The following is a 25,284-nucleotide window of genomic DNA, read 5'->3' as shown; positions in this document are numbered from 1 at the left end:
AAAATAAAGTTTCTTTCTCTGAGAAAGTATAGGCCTACTTTAAAAATAGTGATCATATTTTGGAAACAAAAGCAAACAGACTTTTGTTAAACACAGGAAACTTACTCGGCCTCAGACAGGAAATATCACTTTACGCACAAAACTGTTATCACATCAATATCGCAAAGTGATTTCTTTGAAATTGAACGAGACCGTTACCATACGCTTAATGTTGTTGGCAATTGGCCTAGGTCAGACACGTAGACAGTCTATCTACCAGACAAGTAAGTTTGTTAATAATAATCTACTGCCATCGAATCGTTCAATAGAGCTTTATTTTGGCCAGTTGAATATCATGTTATTTCAAGGCTTTTACAGCCTGCTTAGATGGCAATTGAGACAAATTCGCTTTGTTGTCAATTGTGAAGCGTCTTCAAGTTTTTACCGATGGCCAAAAGAACAGCCCAAAAGCAAGAAAATAACGAAAGCTGTAGCCTACGGTGCACTGTGCAGCGATAGCTCTTACTGAGATAACACCTGCTTGTGAGATTGCGACTTCAACCGCTTGATGGCTACACAAAGCAACACATGCCACATCAAACTGTTCATGTTTTATTTACTGCACTCAGTTTGCAGCGGGAAAATAGATGACTAGAAAGCTACCCCCATCTGGCGGTAGGAAACAAAGACTCAACCATACGCTAGTGGTAAAGGTTTTTTGGAGGTCTTGTGAGCACAAAGGTCTGATGGCTTCATCTTCATTGAGCGGGTTGACAATAAAAATCATTCTAGTGAAACATCGAGAATAAGCACAGATCAGAAGTCTATTGTGTTGTCACAGTAAGGTGAAAATATTGTTCAGTAAACCACAACTTTTTATTCTAAAATGTAATTTCTTGGAAAATGAGACCAGTCAGTTCGCTCTTCACAATTTCAAAACAATGATTTCCATAATAAACTTAACTGTTATTCCAAATGGTTTGCATAATTTTAAAGCAGTGAAAAAGTTTTAAACGTCAGGTAGCAACCAAACAATTTACTCAGATTTCACTATCTGTTACAGTTACACAGACAGCAAATCAGGCGTTTTTTGTCTGCAGACATTGAATCAATGCAAAAACGACTGAATTGCTGTCTGGGTACTTTTGTGTCTGAGCTTTTCTTTAAAATCGTCATGTGCGTCTTTCTGTTCTCAACAAACTAAATACAAATCTCTGGCCAAAAAAAGAAACAATAGATGACGAGTTGCGCAATGCAAACAGACCATGGAGGTTAACTGAAGATAGTTTTTCCAGCCATGCCATTGATACAATTTTTAATCCCAGTGGACGCTTTAGGCTAACTCTGGTTTTCAAGACCGTGCAGTTTTTCAATCTCCCCTAATGGCCAACAAGAAGCTGAGCTACCGTCAAGTTTTTCTGTTTTTACACCAGCGTAGAGTTCATTACAAGTTGAAGGTGTTTCGTTACATGCTCGTGAGTGATATCCAACCGTAGACTTTGTCTTATCGATAACAAACAATAAACCGGAGTCTTTAACCTCTGAGCTTCTATTTCGTTTCTGATTTTCTGGCATCGAATTTGCTTCTCTGTTTACAGCGCAGCTCGAGAAATCGCGGTCTGTAGAGGTAAGTTTCCTTGACGAAAGATCGCCAATTTCCTTCTTCACAACTGGATGTAGAAATGGACCTTCAGAAATAGTGCCACAGGAATTTTCAGTCGCATTTTTGTGACGGCTTTGGTGTTTATTTTGTGCTGGAGAAGAATGGCTACCATCAAGCGAAGGCTTTGAACAAAGCGTTGTCAAAAGATGCAATCTTGGTGGCCCCGCTAAGCGAGTACCACGGGATGGATTGGCAGTGGACCTAGGACATGGAGGTAACAGAGCTGTTTTGTGACGCCTCTCCGACTGGGTGGTGAAAGTAGAAGTGCAATAACTAGGCTTTGTCGAAGAATGGATGGAAGATGCCAGAGCATCTTTATCAGACGCTTGAGAAGACGGGGCAACACATTTGTTACTATTTTTAGAACGAAAAATGTCAGCTTCAGACGTCCTTTCGACAATCTCGGAGGCGGACGTAGCCGATACTGGAAATGGATCGGTGGAATCACACGTCGAGGCAGAAAAGCGCTTTTCCGGCTTCACCGTTACCATTGAGAGGCTTCTACATCTTTTTCTTTCAGTAGTTGGAAGTGACGCGGAATGCTTGCCTCCATCAAGCCTTTTTCTGCCACCGAGTGATGATTTATGGAATCCAGCTTTAGCAGATCTTGATTCCGAAACCTCCGCTTCTAAGTCAGAATCATCTGATGAATCATCACTGTCGTCATCTGACGTTGATTCTACGTCGGAATTTAGACTTGGTCTCACACGAGCGACAGGGCGAGGCTTTGGTGGGGCAACTGGGACAAACAAACTGATGTCAGGACTGGGTTTGGGTGCTTGATGCCCCCTTAATGGAGCCAACACCCGTGGAAAATCATTACAATGATCCCTATCTTGGCGAATCTCTTTTGTTGGATGCGTCGAGCTTTTCAACAATATTAAGTTTTGTTTTGACTTTTTCCGAAGAGGTTTTGATGTTTTTTCAGTCTTCTTGTAAATTTCAGATCGTGCTTTCAGTTTTTTGGCTTCGTTCGAAGTTTGATGATTATTTTGTGAAGTCGGAATCTTTTTGCTCCCACTTCCAGCTTTCCGCGGCACACTAGGAGATTGCACTAGAAGATTTTCTTTTAACAATACCTTTCTTCGTTCTTTTTCACCTCTTGGAGCAGGCATGGTATCTACCTGGGTAAAAATAAGAGCATTGTTCAATTCTGCCCAATATTTTTTATAACACAAAACTACAATCCTGTAATCCAATGAGAGCGATGGCCAGGCATCTAACTTAAGCCATGATACGTTCTTCTAGAATATTCACCAGTATTTGCAAGCAGCGCACTGGCGCCGACTTACAGGGGTTACGGGGTGGCCACACCACCCCGTAACCGCTGTGGCGGGGTGGCAGCCAACCCGTTTAGGTTACATTACTCACTGCAAATAAATGTCATTTGAACGGACGTTTCAATCTTTTTTTGATCATTGGTTTTCGCTTAAAGTCAACGTAAAGCAAGAGGTAAACCAATACAGTATTGCGAAGAAAATGATTGTTTTTGTCACAAGCATGATACTCGCGGAACATTAAGCAAGCTACGTGAATATTACGCAACACGTGGCTACGAGTTTTTTCCTTGTTGTTGTTGCGATCGTTTTATTTGTTACTTGTCATAAGTCATTGTTACATTTGTTAGGTTTACAATGGGATTTATTAATCAATAAAATACGATCTTTCCATTGCCTCCCTCAAAATTTTCTTTGAAAAATTTTAAACTGCTTATAATATCGCTATAAATTATGACAGCTATAAAATACTTGGAAATAAAATTATCTCGATGACTGATAGCTCCACTCCCTAAATGAATAAATGAATATCTATTTTCAAATTTCATTAAAAAAACTGCAATTTTCGAAACTTTTTGAGTTTCATTTAAAAAGTGCACTTAGTAAAGTAGGAGCAGTTTTAACGTTCTGCAAATGTACACGTTTACATGATTCTATTCGAGGAAAGCTACACCCCTGCCAATTCCCAATAATAAAAGCAACCTTTTTCAATTACTCAAGATTTTGCATTTTGAATTATTTTCCGATTTCAATTGGAGTGTACTGTCATCTACTTCATGCTTTAATTTCTACTTTGTTATCTACTTCATGCAATAATATTGCGTGTCAATGCGTGACCAATTGTGAGGCGGGAATTTATTGGTCTGACTTAGGAGTTGCTTGTTACATCATAGAAAAAATTACGAAAAGTCCAGTAAAAGTTTTCGCCGACATTCCAGTTTTATTCAGCTTAAAGATGCCACCGAAAAAGCGTTCAAAATTGCAGCCCTCCATTGAGTCATTTTTTGTTGCGCCTTGTCAGGATTTCAGCCAGCATGAAAGTGAGCAAACGCCTGAACGAAACGAAAGTGTGCCACTGCCAAAAGGCGTTAGCACGATCAAGGAGGTGGAAGAACCGAGCACGAGCAGGATAATCGCTGTTAAAGGGAGAAGCTATCAAAAATCGTGGGAGAGCAATTCCCTTGGCTTAAGTTTTTAGGTTGCCATATTGTGCTATCCGCCACCCCGTGCAAAAATAAAAGTCGGGGCCTATGCAAGCAGGTGATTATTTAGCTTATTGTTTATGATAAAAAATTAGACTACGTATAACAATATTGGCCATTGGGTGATTCCATTACAACGATACTTGAATTTTGTGCCGGTTGCAATGATGAGGCCATTTTGAAGGTAGTTGATGTGTTAATGGTACCGGGCGTTAATATGTTTAGAAAGGTGCCATGATGCAAATTTTTAATAAAGATATATTACCAGAGATAGACGATGTAATGTAGGAAGTAGCCTCAATGGAATCTCACAAAACGTGCATGATTCCTACTCCTGGTTAATACATTACACCGGAAACTTAATGCTGGGTCGGTCCCAAAAGTAAAGCGCTTTAAATATATCTGATGTTTGGTTGCACCGGGCGTTGAATAATTTGTTTAGAAAATTGCAATGGTACAAAATTTTGATAAATAAAACCAGAGATAACCATACCTGGGGGTCTGGTAACACCATCAGCACTTCAGCGGCGTTTTGTGACACATCTCCAATTACTCCACAACTTTTCAAGTGTTCTATAGTCTTTATGTTCGAACAGTAATAGTACGTCACATTGCTCTTCATTTTCACTGTAACAAGCACCTGAAACAAGGCAGGAATAAAGTAAGAGTTAAAAACCCAAAACTTAAAGTTCTCTTCCTATTACATCGCCATTGGGCTTTGTTTCGGTCCTGGTCCAAATTGAGACAAAGGCCATTCGCTTGTGTGGTTGTTTAATGTGGTCGTGACTACGCGAGGAGAGAGCTACGCACACACTCTTGGCCAGCTCCATGTCCACTGCGGTCCAATAAGATCGAAACGTGCAGATTCAAGGGAACCGGTTGCAACGGGCTGCCGGGTGCTCTGTTCATTGAGACCCGCCTTACAGGATGCCTGCCCGTCAGACACTGCCCTCTTCCGCCAAAAAGAGATTGCCGTTGAGGACTTTTAACGTGTGTCTATTAGCCCCAGGAGTTTCTAGGAGTGAGCCTAGTTTTCAGCCTGGGTTCACCTCTACACCACGTTGAGGCATCTCCATAAGATGGGGGCTGAACAAAGTCAGCTCCCTTGACACTCCGATTTCGTAGAGATGAAATAAGCTGAAGCTCCTTAGATAGAGATTTAAGCTTATTCTCCAAACAGGATTCATAAAAAAAAGAACTGCGTTAATCTATCATAAATCATTTTATTATTTGTCATTAACGCGTCCAGGACGCAACTGCGTTAGTAGGTTGTCTGAGTGAACAAAAATAATATCAAGTTGCGCAAAGCAGCGCGTGACAAGCCAACGTCCTAGATGTAAATCTACATTACATGGGTCTTGCAAATAAATGTTGAGGCATTAAGAATACATTTATGATTCCAATACCTCCACACCACAAGCTTGTTCCAATTGCAATGCCTTTCTCATCAGTGTGTGTTTCCTGCTTTCAAACGTCCGTTCCAAAGTGGAGACATTGCGCATGTCTTGCAATTGGAGACATCTACGCTTCTTCAGCTTACCATATCCCAATGCGGCACTCATATTGTTACTTCAAGCTGACAACTAAACAAGGCTAGAAAATGTAAACAAAGATTTATCAAATTAGCGACAAACGAACGCCAGGGTAGGATGAGGGTTACGTTGCTAGACAGGTGGGAAAAATAACATGGCACAAAACAAACCGTTTAATTTAACATAAGCACCAAACTACTGTGAATAAAACATTTAAGAAAAATACAGCAAACTTCAAAAAGGTAAAATATACAACATTTCATAATACTGAAAATGGATCCGTTTTAAACATCTCCATCGTCACAAAATATGTTGAATACAGCTCAGTGCAAGAAGCAAACATAAGAAAGGTCTTAGATACAAAGTAAAACATTGTAAAATTGAAGAAAGTATGAATTTAAAAATATGTTTTAAAATAAATTGCAACAAGTAACTCGATAACTTGCGAAATGGCTAAACTTCGAACAAACAGTCAAAGCATACGAAGAATGCGGATGGTGTTGAGAAATATAAGGTACACCATTTAACAGAGTCCGACAGACAGAAGTTACAGTATCGTGAACCAGTTAACTAACATGTTACCATTTACCTCCAAGCGAACTATATGGTAAAACAACGCCCGGTTGAAACAACCTTGGGAAGCTAAACTCCATCATATATGATACATACAAATGGCATGCCGATTAGCTTAACAATCTATTCGGTCTGGTGTCGATTTTGATTGAACAGAATAATTCAGTAATTCTGAAGCGCAAAATACTTTATCGTATCAAAAATAATTAACAGGTGTCTTTGTTTTGCTTTCGACTTCAAACTTTAATATCAAAAAGGATGTTCTGAGTGTAATTAAAATTGAGCTGAGGCAAGTAAGCATTACAACACTTGTTTTCTTTAAAAAGTTTCGTTAAAACAACGATTCTGCAATTTCAAATTACAATTCAAAGATTTCATTGATGCAATACACAAGATTGTGAAGCCTTGCAAGCGTGATAACAACACTATTGCGAACTCAAATGAAGTTCTTTTGGTATTATGTCAAAGCGTAAGATGCTGGCCATATCTTCAAAAGGAACATGTTTGGCCAACTCGATAAATTGTTCCTCATCAATTGCACCAATCTTCTTATAATCTCCCTGTAAAAATATTTCAAGTGATGACCACTAAAAACTAGCAACCTGCATGTGCTTACTGACCCGGCTTGATGCAATTTGCAAAAAGTATTCGGCTGGTCGAAATACAAGTTATATAGGATTTTCATTGGGCTGTTTTTTCAGTGTAAATATTGCCACTTAAGTTATATTTTTTCCAACAAGAGAATTCGTATCAAAGCTGTTGTTGATATCTGTCCAATCAAACAAGGCGGCAAAAAGTTCCACAGGTAAGCGATGAAATTTGATGAAGCAAAACTAACTTTTATATCTAGGACCGCAAACATTCGTGGATAAGCTTTTACATAAGAAGCATTTTCTAATAAAATATATTTTTTATTGTTCAATCAAATATAGTTATTACTATATTTGATTCAATTTGCTCTGCTTTGCCTTTTTGCTTAGCATTGAGCACTTTTTGTAGTATTAATAGTTTTCATTGTTTTTTATTGTTCATGTGCAACTTTCAGAGCAGAAGAAAAATTAATTTCAACTGCACAAAACTGCTCTCATAACATCAGCAAGCTTAACATAAGAATGTGTCCAGTACCTCCTGAACTACAGATGAGGCAATCTCTTTCAGTTCTTCTTCTGGTTTGCCAGGATAAACATACTTCAACAGACGTTGCATAACTTCAGCATTCATTGGCCGTCCTTGGTAGATCATATCAAATATAACTAAAATAAACACATCACCCGCATTAATTTGTTTATGGAAAACTAAAGAAAAAATAATAATTTTGTTTCCATTCCAGTGTCTCATATAATATGTATACAGAATCTGTGTTTCAAACGTTACAAGTGATGAATTTGTTAACGCTTAAAAGCCATAATATCAAGACAATGAGCGCCATGCAGACTACCGTGGACAACTGGACATACTGAGTGCACCGAGGTGTTTTCAAATAGTGGGTGACAACTGACAGTATACGATTTTGTGTAGTACAACAATGGTGTCCAGACCGTCCACAGTCAGCACAGCTTATAAATGAACACAATTAATAAATCATTAACAACTCAATTACAGAACTGACATTCAAGCCACAGGCTGTAAAATGAAACAGTTTTTTTATGACAAACTCTAGTGACCAATTAACATAAACGTCATTAAATGATAAGTGTACTGGTATATCATGCAATTGTGTTAAGTTTTAAAGACGTTCATCATCTGCACACCCCAATCAGAATATCGATTTGTTTTTCTTAGTGATTGCTTCTGGTTATAAATAAGGTAGATCGCCCATTTGAAGAAGTGTCTTAGTACCATATCGCCTTTTTCAGTTAGCTTTTCCCAATTTTGATACTAAAAGAAATATATTACAATTACAATATCACCTTTAATTTTAGTTACTTCATCTATGTTTTCAAACCAATAGCACATTTTTAAATAAACTTGAAAGGACAATGTAGTTTTGTTGGACCATGGAAGGCGCTTTAATATCTGCAACAAGAAAAATATTAAAAGTATAAAAATGGGTTTCCATAAATAGATGTAGCAACAACCTTTAAAAAAATTATCATTCAAGTGAAAGACAATAACATAACAAACAACTGTTAATACGTATCACACTCTTTCAGCTAAAACCACTGGCTAGTATTGCATATATTCGATTTTGAGCTAATTTAAAAGAAATTCCAAGTAGCACACAATATAATTAATTGAAGCAATTAGTGTTCATGTAGAAAGCACCAAGATGCACTTGATCTTCTTCACGACATAGAATAACTTGAAATTTGTTGTCAATGTTTATTAGGGTGCATCAGCTGCCCCATATTTTTGAAAAATACTAACATCGCATTTCTTCTATTGCCTAAACTGTTAGACTGGGTGAGAAAATCAGTGTGTGAAAATGGTATAAAGTTTCGTGAACATTTAGGTATGCCACATGGCCCTAATGTTATTGAACGGTAACTCTTGTGCAATTTAATCTCTTTTAACTCAAAAAGTCACATTCTAGTTAACAACTCTGAATTTAGTGCCACTATAGTATGCGTGTACGGAACAATATTTTATACTAATTGATATTTAGAACATCATAATGATTGGGTTCCATCCTGTATAGCAGGGTAGGCTGCAAAATCATGCAATGCACAAACATTCACAGTCTTGGGTAGCTAAATTAGGCTCTGAATAATCTGGTGTTCCAGTAAGCTTAGTTTAAGAATATATATGATCTTGGCCATCCAACGTGCCTTTAAAGCACCCGGCCTCATGAAATTGACTGGTTTATTTGGATCAAGGTAGCCCAAGCATAAATGAATAAATTCTTTATACATAGTTATCACGTTTAAACTTCTCCTGCGCTGTGCATAACCTGAGAACATCTTCTTTAAGCTGTAATACTAATACTTTTGCTTGTTCATCAAAATTAGATAGGTCCAATCTAGCTAGTTTTTCAGCCGAGCAATGTGGAATCATTCCCCAGTTTTTGCGTAGTCTTACAAACAACATCACATGAGGGGATTTTGATGTCTCTATTTTTAGCTCATTGAAAACATGACTGATCACCACTTCACCTATGTGGTGCCTGCATCCACACCATAAAATCGGTCGATCCAACTGCTGCTGCAGGCTGATACATGCTGCCAATACATGTTCAGTGTTACTTGAAGTGGTATCAAACACTAAATTTACAACGCACTTCAAACAGTTCCATTGTTTATTGTTTAATCAAATAAGCTGAAACTTTTGCAACTATTTCACCTGTTTTACGGTCTGTTTGAGGTTCATAACTAGGGATGCTCAGAATTTTCATTTCCTTTGTAGTGCCAGCTGCTATAACTACTCGCTCCTCTTTCTCATTTATATAAGTTAGTTTGCATTGCAGCTTCGAATCCCAATGGAGGGATAACAGTTTTGGTGGATTCCATTTTTCTTTCACAGAACTTGCTATTTTTTTCCCACCTTTTGTCCGGTGCAATCCGCTAAAGAATATGATGTCACTACCTTCGATGTGTCACCTCCAACTTCTTCTATAAAAACTTCAAATGCAACCTGCTGAGCTGGGATCATTAATTCATTTTCATGCGTGTCGCAATAGGTACTAGCTTTGGGACTGTAATATATAATGAGGTATAAATGCCTGTGTACCTGCTACCTTTTTGGCTTCGGCTAGCCTTTGCTTGATCGGACGAGGTACATGTATTTTCACTTTCACTATCGTCTAAGACTGCTGTGCTGGTGTTTGCACTCATATCAAAAAGTGGATTTTCATGACGTCGAGTCTCAGCCTCCTTGCGTTAGGGTGTTGCATTTTTAAAAAAAATTTTGATTTTAACTTTGGAAATATAAATGGGAGGTGGGAAATGGCCAAAATATGAGGTAGAAAAAAATTTTCAAAAAAATATTAAAGTTTAGGGGTCCCACGCTCATCCCGAAATTTTGGGGGGCTCGCGACTAGTGAAATCTGGATATTTTAGTTAAATACGTATTTTTTGGATTTAATAGGGTATGCAACATATTGCTGCAATCAGAAGTTTATGAGGAATAAACTGATGTAAAAGTAACATTCACTTTTAAATGTTTAAAAAAAAAATTATTTACACATGCCACAATTTTAGGTTATAAAAGTGCAACAACAATGACATTGAAAGTCGGCTATTCAAAGTTTGTTAGATGAGCAACCAGCAGTCAAGCATTGTAGTTAAAAGATCACAGTTATCAATTCCTAAAGCAGTGGTTCCCAACCTGTCGTCTGCGGACCCCTGTATGGCCGTGAGAAAACATTACGAGTCCATGATTACCTTGATGAATTTTGGAAGAAAAAAAAACGAAAAACGATCTTTTTACTTTCATTTCTCTCATTAAATTTGCTTACATTGAAAAAGTTACGGCATGCCACTTTGGGTCACCTTAATATTCAAATACTGGTGACATTTCTTGAACAATTCATTCATTTTCTTATTTGAGCAACTGTTTAACCTGATATTTGCCGCAGGAGTCATAGCCGCAATGCAATATGCAGTCATCGAAATTAGCCTCGGCAATCGGCAATTGCCGAGGCAGATGCATGAATGGCCCATTAGCCTCGGCAATAAAAATGCCGAGGCCACACGAGCGCTTGTAAGGACCACAACATTACAAAAATAACCCTAGACTAGGAGGTTAATTTAATCTTACTATTGCTTGCCAGCTGGCAGAATTGAATCTTTTATAGAAATATCACCCTATTTGCATTGATTCAACGCCAGTAGACGTCAAATTTTTGTAAGCATTTACTCCTTATCGCGCTTCGCCTTCCGTTATCTCGTCCAGCTGTATCAGAAACGATCTCGCCGCTTTCACAACGAACCACACAACATCAACAGACGTCGAATACATGTAAGTAATAGGTTAACGCGTTAACCTTTAGAGCAGTGGTTCCCAAACTTTTTTGACCGCGACCCAAATCTGAGTTTGGTGAACTTCTCGCGACCCAAGACACAGACAACCTATATATATAAACAATTTTACCACTCCACTGTTTTTGCAATCTTTGCCTGCTATAAACAAGACACAGACAACCAGTTGAAGGGTGGTCTACTGTAGCTCCTCTTGCTCAGAGTCTAAGTAAAAGTGCTAGATTCGTTGCTGAGTCAAACCGGCTTGGCTCCAGTGCCTCTTCTCGGTGCTTAAAAATGCGCTCATTTTTTACATGCGTCGGATGTCTCTTTAACTTGTTCTTCTAAGGATTCGTTTGACAACATTTTACAACACAGCCTACTGTACATAGCGGCTTGCCAGCAGCACCTGGGTCGCAGATAAAAATGAACTTTAAATCAAAAAAAATAGTTTAGAAATCTTAAATTGTCAACTTAAAGAATAATTTACGTGTACTGTGATTTATTGATGGAAGTGACTTGAATGCCAGTAAAACTGCTTGCCATAATTGATTTTGATAAGAGAAGCCGAATAAAAGCGTGTGATGCTCAATAGAAGAAAAAAAAGTTTATTTATAAATTAATTTACAACAGTCCGATTTTGGCAGATTTAGATCGTCTCTGCACGACCCATTTTCTGACCCTTCGCGACCCATGTTTGGGTCGCGACCCATAGTTTGGGAACCACTGCTTTAGAGTGAGCTTTGTTAATTGCGGTTTGTGATATATATTCAAGATTCACCTTGAAACCAAGGGTATGAAGGTGAATCTTGAAAAAACAAAAGTGATGGTGAGTGGAGCAGAAGGAACAGTTGTTGAGAGCAAAGTAGATCCCTGTGGAATATGTGGCAAGAGAGTGATGAGAAATTCAATGCAATGCAAGGAATGTGGAAAGTGGGTACATGCAAGATGTGCTAATGTCAAGAGAGCCGCAACAAGATTGGCGAAGTGTTTTGTTTGTGGGAAATGCAGTAAAGGAAGGAATGAAGTGGAAGGCCATGATGATGAGTTCTGCCATGGCATCGAAACAGTGACAGACTTCTGTTATCTGGGTGATCGGATAAATGGAAGTGGTGGATGTGAAGCAGCGGTGACAACAAGGGCAAGATTGGGCTGGGCAAAGTTCAGGGAATGTGGGGAAATGTTGTATGGCAGAAAATTCTCACTAAGGATGAAAGAGAAAGTATATCGGAGCTGTGTGCGGCCTGCAATGCTATATGGTAGCGAGACATGGATATTGAGAGAGAGTGAACTGGCAATCCTGAGAAGAACGGAAAGGTCAATGGTGAGAGCAATGTGTGGGGTGAAAACGAGAAGGGAAAAAAGGACTGAAGAATTGTTGGATATGCTAGAGATGAGAGAGACCATAGACCAAATGGCAAGGGCAAATGGAGTAAGATGGTATGGACATGTGATAAGGAGGGAGGAAGGAAGTTTTCTTAGAAAGGCACTAGATCTAAAGGTGGATGGGAAGAGGAAATGCGGTCGTCCAAGAAGAACGTGGAAACAACAAGTGAAGGATGAATTTAAAAAAGTCGGACTGAAGGAGGAAGATGCAAGAGACAGGGTGAAATGGAGAAGAGGGATAAAAACAATTGCTGCGCGGAAACAATCGGCCATCCCCATTAGTGGGGAACAAACCGACGATGGATTATGATGATGATAAATGGAATGCCTCTAACCTATTCTGCAAAATAAGAAAAAAATCTACTTTTAATCAGTTGCCTAAAAATTTTCAAAATCTTATCAATCTCATTTTTGTTTATTGCAGCTCATTCTACATTCAATTCCGACAAAAATGATATGTAACATGACATATCTATCATTTATAATGTAGATTTCACAACAATTTAAAAATGTTGCCATTTGCGACCAAAAATGAACTTTTCGGGGTAAGCGTGGGACCCCTAAATATTAATATTTTTAAATAAATTTTTTTTTGGTGTGGTTTTGGAAGATTTCCCACCTTACAATCATACTTCCAACATAGGTTGTAAAATTTGCAACACCCTACCTTGCGTGCTTGGCAGCGCTGAACCAAATAAGCTTGTTTCTTATCACACGACCCAAAAGTGGCTACTCTATCAGTTTGCATGGATTTTAGGAACTTTATGTCATCTTCATTTTTCATCAGTTTTTCAACATCTGTAGGCCACAGTCGAAAAGTCTTTGACAAACTCAAATACTGGCTCCTAATTTCTTCATCACTAATGGAGTTTGTCTTCTGTTAGCTGGAATGGCACGAAGTTTCTTATTGCCGTCGAAAAGTTTAATGATTTTGTTACAGGCATAAAGTTCGGTTACCATTGGAATGTTGGCTTTATATTAAAATGGAATGATTTTTGATAGAACAATTTTAGAAGCCTAAAATTTAGTTCGATTGGTTTTGGCTTCATCTTCAATGTGATACAGCATGTAACGTTATACTTGCATAGACGATGGCAGTTTGCTCCCTGTAATTTTAGCAGCATTAACAGACAGTCCTTTACCTACACAAAAATGTTTGAACATTGTCGAGTTTTTGGTGTTTGAGTGGGTGATTTCACACCTGTTCCACTTGTCTTCAACAGAGTTAGTGGTGAAATTGACTCATCCAAAGACATATATATATATTAAATTTACTTCAATCACTGTTAGTTATAAATTTACCTGATATCACAATAAAAGCAATTGTAAGCAACAGAAAATGCTGAAAGGATGTTGAAACTGGTATCTACCATACCTGAACCTATCCTATTTTGCACTATATAATATAACAACGAAAATCAGCGATATTACCTTAGTACAGTTTATCTGAGCACCTAGCAATTTAATTGCACACAGTTACTGGATCAGGGTTGCCAGATAAAAATTTGATGTTCTGCCAAACAGTGTCCAAAAATCTTTTAAAATCATTTTTAATCTGCCAAACCAATTATGCCTAGTTTACTCCTAAGATAAACTGAAATGAAACCCACTAAAATGAACTAATATGCTTTCTATTTTTAGATTTCATAGTTACTTTGTTAAAAGCAAATGATTACAACCAAAACATAACCACCATTTACTTCACAAACAACAAGATAGAACCACAATTTTGTCACAAATTCAATGGAATTCAACTAATCTTATGAGTTTTGTGAATCTGCCAAACTTAAAAATTCTGCCAACTCAAAATTTCGCATCCAAACAGTTAAAAATTTTGCAAAATTTCTCAAATTTTGCAATAAAGTCTGCTAAGTGGCAACCCTGTATGGCCTGTACTGGATCAATCTTTATGTTCTGTGTGGCATACCTAAACGTTGAAAGAATTAAATAATATTTTACCACACATTCTAATTCATATAGCCTAACAATTTAAACAATAGAAGAAATAAAAATTGCATGGTCGGGGCTCCTGATGCACCCTAATGTTTATCTACAACAATGTTCAGAAAAGTGCAGACAGCACTTCAAGTAGGTAACCAGAAAAAATGTCTATTTTAAGAAATTACCTGCTTAGCAAACACATCCTCTGATTGCCATATGGAAGAATCTTTCGTTAAAACACCTTTTTTATCAGGGCCCAACTGTAAAAATCTTCTCCAACATCTATGCACCTGCGTTTCATTTGATACATTGTTATACAGTGAAGATTTTGGTGCAAGTTTGTAAAGCTTTTCAAGTAGTGAAATTTAAAATTCTTCATTGCACGTAATAATATAGAATTTTGAAATTAAGAACATGGTTGGATTTACAGATAAACGCTACTCAATTACCATTGCTCCAAGGACAAAACTTCTAAATTTGTTGAGGTCAGTCGAACCTTAGTTGACTGTTATTAAATATTGCAAATGCATAAATAAAGTCACTGAAAATGATTCCTTCATTGTCACTCTGGTCAACAACTGAAAGAAATTACATTTCTCATTTTTTACCAGCGCTTCAATTGGTAAAAAGTTGTATTCTGCATTAGATGGGGATAATAAAGAGAACCAAGAACACTATTATACAGTCTTCGAAATTAGCATATCTTTACTTTGGCAAAAACGTTGCCGAGGCCAAACGGAAAAAGTTGAAATTGCCTCAGCAATTGCTGTGAACATTTATTACGAAAAGATTGCACCAAAACATGTACTTGTAAAACGAGAGGCGAAAAATATACTAGAGTAGTCTATCATGACCGCATTGCTTGATTTGTTGTGATGTAATAATACCAAAAGTAGCAATGCGAGCAACGCGATACATACGCTGTTACGGTAATTTATGTTAAATAACTCACGGGGGGAGAAGTAAGTTAATTTTGAGTTGATTCAACTCAACATGCAATTACCTCGGCAATTGCCAACACTAATTTCGAAGATTGATTATAATAATGTAAGATACTGTTCAGCCAAAAGCAAAAATTACGTCAGAGGTACAATTCAATTGAACATTTCTATAAATTTGTTTGATTTTGCAATAGATGCTACAAAGAAATATGGTAGGGTAAACTGTAGTTAAGTAGACTATAGGGTGAAATCCATTCAAATTACCTCGGAAAAAGGCATTCCATGCACTTCGGCATGCTTAAAAATCCATTGAGAATTAGATGGTTTCAAATTTTTTATCTGCTCTGATTCTTTTACTACAAAATTGCTACTAAAGGCACCCATTTCTAAATTACACCGATAAATAACATGGTTAGTTTTAGAATTCCCAAAATGTCTTTAAAGACCTACTAAATGAAAATTTCAAACGGGAATTAAGCATTAAAATGTGTAAACTGAACATTCAAGAATACATTTCAAGATGTTTTCAATGGCGCTGGCAAGGCCCAAAGTCCAATGTTTCATTTACTTTCATTTTTTTCAAAATAACTAAAAGTGCAAACACCGCTCGAGAATATGTCACAAAAGACAGCATCAACAAAATCCATGTTACCACATCTGATGTTTTGATGTTGAAATCTGATGTTTTGATGTACATACATACATAGCCTACAGTCAAATTGCCCGCAGTAACAATTATTGCGAGATCAGCTGATTGCTAGCCTCTAGTGACGCAGACTGTATGATTGCTAGTCTCTAGTGACTACAGTCGCACGCTTCGCTGCTCAAGCCCAATCTTGTTTTGAAAGCTCTGACAAAAGCATGCGCGCAATGGTGGTCAGACCGCAATGGGGCAAAATTTTATTGGAAATCGTTTTATGGTAGCATGTTAAACAGAAAGAACGTGGAAAATCGCCAAGTCAGGTTTTTCCTTTAGTATCCCTTTAAGAATCCTAAAACTGAGGGCAGTTCAAGATTATCAGCAGTATTGTCAAGTGTGCTTCTCTTTGTTTAGAATCATTACCGGTCAATACATAGTATATACTGTAAATCGAATTAAGATTGTAGCCCCTCCATTACAAATGATCATGAGCTACCACACTCACACTGCAATGATCTATTCACTTCCAACTAACATTTCTACACAAAATTATAAAGAAAAAATCACACTTGTTTTGTGAAAAATTTTAAAATGTTTGCGGAAACATCGATCAGCGACTTCGGCTTTGTTCTATTTTTTCTCTCGATCTTTTCGAGGGAAAAATTTGAAAATGTTTGCAGAAACTCCAATTAGCGACTTTGGCTTTGTTCTATTTTTTCTCTTAATCTTTTCAGGGGACGAAATGGGGGTACAATGTGTTTAGGGAACAAAGAAGCTTCAAGATCAGGGGCGCTGGTTCGACTCTCGGCGTGCGCTTGAGCAACTCACGTTAAGGACTGCTCTCCATTCAGCGGCATCTAATGGATGGAATAATTCTCTAGCAACAAGAATTCTGCAATCGAAAACTTCACTCTGTCAATCTCGGTGACTGGGCCTGAGTCAGTGATTCAAAGCCTCTACAAGTATGCGAAACTGCCAGGATTAAGCTCTTCAAGAAGCTTTCCCAGTCCGAGGATAAAGAATCAATCAATACCGTAAGTTGCATCCCTATTCAGGCACGTTTTAAACCTTCAAGATTTTGCCACCTTTTCCTGTTAATTAACGTGTTGGTAAGCCTATATTGACTATTGTAGTTAGTAGTATCTTTTTCATCCCGGACGCGTTAATGACAAAAGTAAAATGAATGAATTCGAAGCAACTCAATACCAATCTGCTTTTTTGATGCTTCCAGCTATCCCTTGTACTGCATTTTTAATTTTACTTGTGTTGTCTCAATGAGTATCACTATTCTATAACAGTACACAATAAGTTTACAATGACATACAATGCACAAACGTAGCGAAAGCCTTAAATAGTGTTGAACAATTCAATCTGATTAGGCAGGAGCAGCTGCTCCCAAGACAAAATAATTTTTAAGCCAATTAATATTGGTGCATTAGGGTGGTGTGACAACAGCTAAGAAATTTTGAAAACACATACTTAAGATCAACAAAGCTCGCTGCCAGTTGCAAGCAACGCACGTAGGCTAATTTAGCAACGCATGCATATTTTATGCAACAAATTGATCTTGCGTTTGATAGAAAAAAAGGTCTATTAATTTCAAAACAATCTTAGAATCAGTGTTGCCAGAGATCACTGAGAGATTTTTTCATGTTTGTCTCGTAAATTCCGCAAAGGCAACTCCACCTGCTTCACCGACTTTTTTTCATTTCAGTTCAAATCTATTCCGAAATTTCTTTTGTCGATTTGAATGTAATTTCTAAAAAAAAATCTTCTCTGGTAAGTCTGGTTCTGCCGACTTCTCAAATAATCAATCAATCAACGGTTTAAAAATAAAGCTTAGAACCTGAAGTTTTTACCAAATTCTTGTTTTCTTCGACTTTGAAATTTCTTTAAATAGTTCAGTTCAGTTTGTTTTTATTTCTGACCATCACAACGAAAAAACTATATATGACAAGCATCAGGCGCGAATCTAAGAGTTTTTTTCGGGGGGGGCCAGAAAATTTGAAAATCAATTAAAAAGAAAGAAAAAGCTAAACAGATATGAACAATGATACTACGACATATACGATATGCTAGAAAATAGACATTAAAACAACCATTTTCATCAATTGTGATTCCGAGGGACTAATATCAGCTGTTTAAAAGCATATCAAACCATTTGATGCGGAAACATACAATTTTTCACAAAATTTCGGGGGGGCCCGGGCCCCCTGGGCCCCCCCCATAAATCCGCGCCTGACAAGCATAACAGAGGTCTAGAAAAAGGTAGAAGCGACAAAACGCGGACGTTATAACGTGCATGATACCAAAGCAGGACAATCAGTTTAAAATATGGCACGGTCGCAACACCTCAATAATTTTTTTATAAATTTAGAAAAAAAAAAAAAAAATAGACTAGGCTAGTGATTTTTTTTTTTGACAATTTATATGAGTAAAGAAAGTAAACAAAAAAACTAGACAAAAGACAGTTGCTATGTTGATCGACCTTGGTGGGTTATCGAAAGTGTTGATGGTCTTGAGGCAGGCCCGTAGCCAGCCGGGGGCCAGGGGGGCCTCGCCCCCCCTGAAAAAAATTTTGCCCCCCCTGGCAAAATCCCAACATTCTTGAGCAACAGCTGCAATTATATTGATTTTGCCCATTTTCCCGTTGCAGAGCTCCAACTGGCCCAATTAACTACAATTGTTTTGTTTAGTTAACAGCTATGATAATCAAACAATTTCGCCCCCCCCCCCTAACTCTTCCTTTGGCAACCTCAACAGGTTCAATTCAACCAAGGCCAACACGTGTTAGGTCGGTAAAAAAATTGTCAGAAACTGTGTAAAATAAAAATGTTTTGGGAAAGAATGATAACCTAACAAAAAGGGAATGGATTTCCAGCAGGCCTACAAACCGGTACAAATTAGGCTATACTTAATTCTTACCATTCTTAAATACTTACCATACTTAATTCATACTTAATTCATACCCATTACTTACCATACTTAATTCTAAGGGTCAGTGATAACCAATTTGTGCAGTGATAAACCAAATTTGTGCAGTTAAGCAGTATTTATTTTTTTTCTTCAATCCAATCAGTGTAAATAAATTTTGTTTCTAGTTTTCTGATCTGTGAAGTGTTCAACCTTGCAGCAGATATTGCTACATTTGAATGTAGCACTGCCGTTTGTGAGTGTGGATTCTCAGTGTTAACAAGGGCTGACGCTCCCACTAGACGGAGCATGTTACAACCAAGACAGGCAAACTTGGTGCTTATGGCCTTTGAACATTCTGTATCGAAATCTATCGATTTAGACTTGTTTGTGAGACGGCTTGCATCCAAACATCCGCGACTGCAATTGCAATAGACTAGCTCACGGTTGTATAGGCGGAATGTAATCATATAAGTTATATCAAAATCCTCGGCACTATAGCTTCTTCGAGCCAGTTAAAGTTTTTGCTCGTAACAAGTACCGCTATTTATACAACAAGTCAACAATTGCTTTGTTATGTTGGTCATTGTAATATGGTTGCCGTGATAAGAGACCAGTGTTGGTCTTAACCAGTGGCGTAGCCAAGGGGGGGGGGTTACAACCCCCCCCCCTTTGGCACGCGTGTGACGTCACGATATTGAGAATGATGCTTTCAGTCTCTTTATGCTTGAGCATGATGCTTTCAGTCTAAAAAAATTTGCCTAATTTTAAACAAAACTGCATTAAAAGAGCGAGTTGTGCCAATACCAAACATTCAAACATCTCAGCCAGGAATTAGCAACAAGAAAACATAGAGACTTAGCTTTATTTCCGAAAAATGCTGAAGAAAACATGATCTTATCCTTTTGCTATGCCACCTGACAGCACCATTTTACAGGAATATTCATACCCACATTGTTGTTGAAAATGCTCTCAGAATGCACCAAATTCAAAGTAATTTTTCAAAATTTTTTGGGGGAGGCCCCCCAGACCCCCCGTCGCTGAGTGTCGTTTTAGGCGAACACGCCGTCGGGCTTCGCCCGCCGGTCGTCAAAACCTCTCCTTTCAAAATTCCTGGCTACGCTACTGGTCTTAACACTAAACTGACATATTGCAATTTTTGTGGATACCGGTGTTTAAGAGGTTAAAATGCCAAAATTATTCAATTTTTTTCGGCCCCCCCTAACGAAAAGTTGGCCCCCCCTTGCTCTACGGTCTGGCTACGGCCCTGTCTTGAGGGGAACACTCTTGATGCGTTAGCTCATCACGTAAAACAAGGTACGTAAGCAAAGAAAATCCCTGAAAGAAACTATGAGCAGAGTCTCGTACAAGTCAGCAGTTATGAACTGAGCAAATGGCAGTTGAGCAAATGACAACCGAGCTAGCCACACTTCAGCAAGTGGCTCAAGTTGGCTCTTGTCCGCCCCGATAGCCTAACTGTATCAATCAATCAATCAATGTTTTATTTGTCAGTAACAGGAACATAGGTAGGCCTACATGTTTGAAATGTGCAATATACACAATAAAAAAGTTACCCAAGTTCCCGTACCGACAGGGAGACAACGAGACGACCATACGGTCTACTAGTCCAGGGGTGTGCAACCTTTATTACAGGAGGGCCAGATATTAATAACTGGGTGAAACCGCGGGCGCACTTTTATTTAACATATGATTTTTAGTACTTGCAGGCACAAACAATTAGTTTTTTGTTATTCATGTTATTCTGATGGCATTATTAGGGGTTATCTCCTTGCAGAAATAAGTTAAGACCCATAAATTTCTGAAGAAAACTGCTATTCAAATTTATTGTCACATCGACTTTAAACGAGTTTAGTGAGAAATTTGCAGCTGGCTTCTTTTCCCGACGACTCTTTCCAAATTTACTTTAATAGAAGTGCAATCGCAATTCGAAGTCCGTTTTTCAAGTGTTCGTCCGTCAGAACCGATTGATAGGGAGATTTCATGACGCCCATTTTAGAAAAAAATTGTTTGCACAGATACGTTGAGCCAAAAAGTGCCATTTTTGAAACCATGGATTTTTTCAAATGTGGAAAGTCATCTTACTTGAGATGTTTTCGGTAAAAATCGCCAAAGTTCAATTCTAAATACTTTGCTTTCACATCCGTTTTTCTCTTGAAGATCAATCAGTTCAAGTTACATCTGCTGGTGCTTTGTCAATGTCTGTGTTGAATGGCTTTCCAAAAGATTTCTTGTCTGTACGTGAGCTTTCCGAAGTCGTAATTTGTTCATAATGCCTTTTATGTGACCATACATTTTACGTTCCAAATAATTAAATACAATGGATTAGAGGTGGCCGGTGGGAGATTTCTAAAATGGTTAACAGAAGGTGCGAAATCTATGATAATCCACTCCACAATGAATTGTTCACACATACCAGACTAAACTATAAACACGTTTCGCGGGCGCACACTATTCAAAATTGGCACATCTTTGCGGCCTCACAATTTTTCTTCGCGGGCCGCATTCGGCCCACGGGCCGCACGTTGCACACCCCTGTACTAGTCAATTGCCACCCTACGGAAATTACGATTTTGCCATTTAAAGTAAGCTTACAAGAGAAAAAATAAAATAATTGAAACGTTTCCGCGCTTCAACAACAACATACGCACAAAAAAAACAAAAAAAACAAACAAACATATTGATGATAACGTAGGCCAAAACACAAAATTCCATGAAGCAAGCAGAGAATAATCAAGTTTCCGAAAAAACTGACAAGTTGGTTTCCATAACATATCACTTACGATGCACTGTAGCTTTGTAAAATTAACGTTTTGATCTCTTTTTTGAAACAATGAAATGATAAGTTTTTTAGCCTACTTGGAACCTCTGACCAGAGCATTGGTCCCAATACCTGCATGGACTTCTTGCCAAATTCTGTGTTTGATCTATTTATAAAATAGTTGTTGCTTGTTTGATATCTTGTGTTATGCTGATGAATAGATGAAGCATTTGTAAATAAATCACAATACGTAGACGGATACTCATTCATATGAACTTTGTACATAGCCTACGTTTTTTTATTTCAATGTTATGTATGTCTTTTAGTTTCAAGATGTTCATTTTGAAAAATAAAAAATTAGTGTGAACATAGTAATTTTGTTTCGTAATTATTCTTATAACCTTTTTTTGTAATTTTATTAAAGGATCCAGTGCACTGTCACAGGCCTTTCCCCAGCTTGAAATACAATATTGCAAATGACAGTAAATCAAAGCGTGATACACATCTTTTAAAGTGTCTGTGTTGACATAATTTCTGAGTTTAAGCAACGCCCATGAACCTTTTGCTACTTTTCCGCAAATTTTATCTATGTGATATTTCCATGTTAATTTGTTATCTATGTAAACGCCAAGGTATTTTATTTGATCTTTTTGTTGAATGCTTGTGTTACCAATGTTAATGTTAAAATTTTTTATGTGTTTTTTATTTGTTATTAGCATGTATTCAGTTTTTGAGAAATTTAACGATAATCTATTAAGCTTCAACCAGTTGTAAACTTTTTGCATTTCTGCATTCACATTGTTCTGCAAATTTATTTCACATTTGTCGCTCATCGTAAGATTGGTGTCGTCAGCAAATAGTTTAACATTCATGTTTGTTGAATTTGGTAAATCATTTATATACGGTAAGAAAAGAAGGGGTCCCAATGTCGATCCTTGGGGCACACCGCAGGTAACCTGTCTTGAGTTTGAAGAGATTCCATTGACGACCGTGTGCTGTAGACGATTGCTGATATAGCTTTTTAACAATTGTAATGGAAGGCCCCGAAAACCATATGTTTGCAGTTTCTGTATGAGAATAATGTGATCAACTGTGTCGAAGGCTTTAGCTAAATCAAGAAATACAGAGCAAGTTGTATTTTTATTATCTAGGTTAGTTAAGATGTTATCACAAACGTTTGACACAGCTAACGAAGTGGAATATTGTGGTCTAAATCCATACTGATGTGGTGTGATCAGGTCTTTTTTTGTTAGATAATTGTACATTTGTTCATACAGGCATTTTTCGAATATTTTGGTGAAGGGGGACAATAGTGATATGGGCCTATAATATAGTTGGAACAATTTTTCCTGGAGCCACGAAGATTGGGGTAACTTGAGCGACCTTTAGTAGGCCTACATCAGGATATACACCGTTATCGATACACTCATTGAATAAGTTGGTGAGGAAAGGGGCGATTATTGGTGAGGATAGTTTGACAAATCTTATAGGTAGGCTATTCCATCATGTCCTGTACTTTTAGAGACAGAAAGATTATTAAGATGTTTTAATACTTCTTCTTGATTGACAGGTTTTAGGAAAAAGGAGAATGGGACACTTTGCAATTTCAGTAATGAGCCAGGAGACGGTAGAGGGATTTTAGATGCCATGGAAGGACCAATTTCTTTGAAATAATCATTAAAACAGTTACTTATTTGTGCAGGGTAGGATATTTTTTCATTGTCAGTGCTAATTATTTCTTCTGGTATGTGAGCTGTGTGCTTATGTTTGTAGGCCTACTGGATGATGTCATTTATGGTTTTCCATATTTTTCCAGTGTTGTGCTTGCTTTGCGTAATAAGAAAACTGTAATGCATTTTTTTGCTTGCTTTTTGGTATGAGTAAGTACATTTCTGTGCGTTTTGTATGTTGCTTGTGCAGAAGTGTTTGTTGGGTCTTTTATTTTCAAGTGATATAATTTGTTTTTAGTTTTGATGGAGCTCAAAATTCCTTTTGTTATCCATGGTTTGGTCTTGAGTTTTCTTTCTCTTCGAGACAACAATCGTAAAGGTGCATGCTTGTTTAAAGTTTCACTAAAAGTGTCGATGAAATTTGCTATGAACTGAATCATTCCTTTCTGTGTATTGGTTGGTCAAGCTATTTTCCAAATCACAAACGAATTCATCAGTAACAAAGTTTTTCATGTTCCTTACTTTTTGTGTATATTTTTCTTGTTTTGGTTTTATAGAGTTTATCACAACTACAATCGGAAAGTGTATCGGTTTGCGCGTGACTTCCTAAACGAAAAAGCTTCGAGATCAACCAGCGCTGCTTTGACTCCCGGAGTGTGTGCTTGAGCAACGCATTCTAAGGATTGCTCTCTATTCAGCGGCACCTAGTTGAGTTAGGTTGAGTAGACTATAGCTCAGTGTCAGTTGGTTAGCCGTTAGCGCGTTACTTCTAGAACGAAGAAGCTTCAAGATAAAGCGGTGCTGGTTCGACTCTCAGGGTGCGCGCTTGAGCAACGCACGTGAAGGACTGCTCTCCATTCAGCGGCATCTAATGGATAGAATAATTCCCCAGCACCAAGACTTCAACAACTGTAAACTTCACTCTGTCAATCTCGGTGACCGGGCCTGCGTCAGTCACTCAAGTCAAGTCAATTTATTTTGTTTTAACAGCGCCATATATTAACAAGAATCAGAGTAAAATGTAATTGTCAAAACAATGCATTGTACAACTGTTGGTTAGATTATGGCGCAATCAGGATGGTAGCGAAAGACTATAAGCAGTCATCTAGTCAAAGCCTCTACAAGTAGGCATAAGCGAAACTGTCATGATCTGGGCCTGTCTCTTCAGTGCCTGATGCAAATAAATAAATAAAAATTAAGCTCTGCAAGAAGCTTTTTCTCAGTCCGAGGATAAAGATTCGATCAATCAATCAAAAAAACAAAACTTACGTTGAAGTTATGTCAATGAATATCATTTATTGAAGTATCCAAGCAACCACTTATATCAGACAAGTAAACACATTTATAAATTTCTTAGATTACTTTTCCCCGACAAAGCAGTCTTGAGAGTTGAGACGATACATCACGTAGACACGTAGGCTAAGAGTGCAAACAGAAAGGTAACGTATTAATCTTCCAAAATGAAACCGTCCATGGGATAAAAGTCACAGTAATTAAATAACCTCAATATATAGGTTACAGCAGAGGCGAATCTACCGGGTGGGCCTGATTGGTACAGGCCCACCAAGATTGACAGTGGGCTCACCCAAAATCAGACTCATGAAAAAAAACATGTTAATGTTGAACACTAGAACAACCAAGTGGCACTGAATTGTTTGCGGCATCACTATTTCACAGCATTTGTAAGAGATATTCGGTAACACTAAGCTTTTGTGTGGGCCTACTGGCCCGCTGTGGCATTATTGGTAAAGGCAAGGCCCACCAAGTGACCAAGATATTTCCTAGGCCCACCCATAAATTACGTTCTGAATCCGCCACTGGGTTACAGTGCTGGATTTATTGACCAAAAAATAAAACCAATCATCTAATGATTCTAATCTATGTAAACAACTT

At 37.8% G+C, this 25,284-nt stretch overlaps 2 protein-coding genes across 2 annotated transcripts; both read right to left on the bottom strand.

Annotated features, from left to right (window-relative positions):
• Positions 1–575: 575 nt before the first annotated feature.
• LOC145778724 (uncharacterized) lies at positions 576–5,683 on the bottom strand. The gene is made up of 3 exons (XM_082590283.1): positions 5,528–5,683; positions 4,615–4,761; positions 576–2,766 (listed from the first exon to the last, which is right to left on the bottom strand). Exons 1-3 carry the CDS (start codon positions 5,681–5,683, stop codon positions 1,318–1,320), a joined length of 1,752 nt encoding a protein of 583 aa, XP_082446409.1. The 3' UTR covers positions 576–1,317.
• A 960-nt stretch (positions 5,684–6,643) lies between these two features.
• LOC145778725 (uncharacterized) lies at positions 6,644–16,139 on the bottom strand. Its single transcript, XM_082590284.1, has 5 exons — positions 15,654–16,139; positions 14,634–14,738; positions 8,137–8,242; positions 7,352–7,479; positions 6,644–6,786 (listed from the first exon to the last, which is right to left on the bottom strand). Exons 1-5 carry the CDS (start codon positions 15,771–15,773, stop codon positions 6,652–6,654), a joined length of 594 nt encoding a protein of 197 aa, XP_082446410.1. The 5' UTR covers positions 15,774–16,139; the 3' UTR covers positions 6,644–6,651.
• Between the last annotated feature and the right edge of the window lie 9,145 nt (positions 16,140–25,284).

This window comes from Aplidium turbinatum, chromosome 10 (genome assembly GCF_918807975.1).
Source record: "Aplidium turbinatum chromosome 10, kaAplTurb1.1, whole genome shotgun sequence".
Lineage (NCBI taxonomy): Eukaryota > Metazoa > Chordata > Ascidiacea > Aplousobranchia > Polyclinidae > Aplidium > Aplidium turbinatum.
This window is presented reverse-complemented; position numbering and strand designations above follow the sequence as displayed.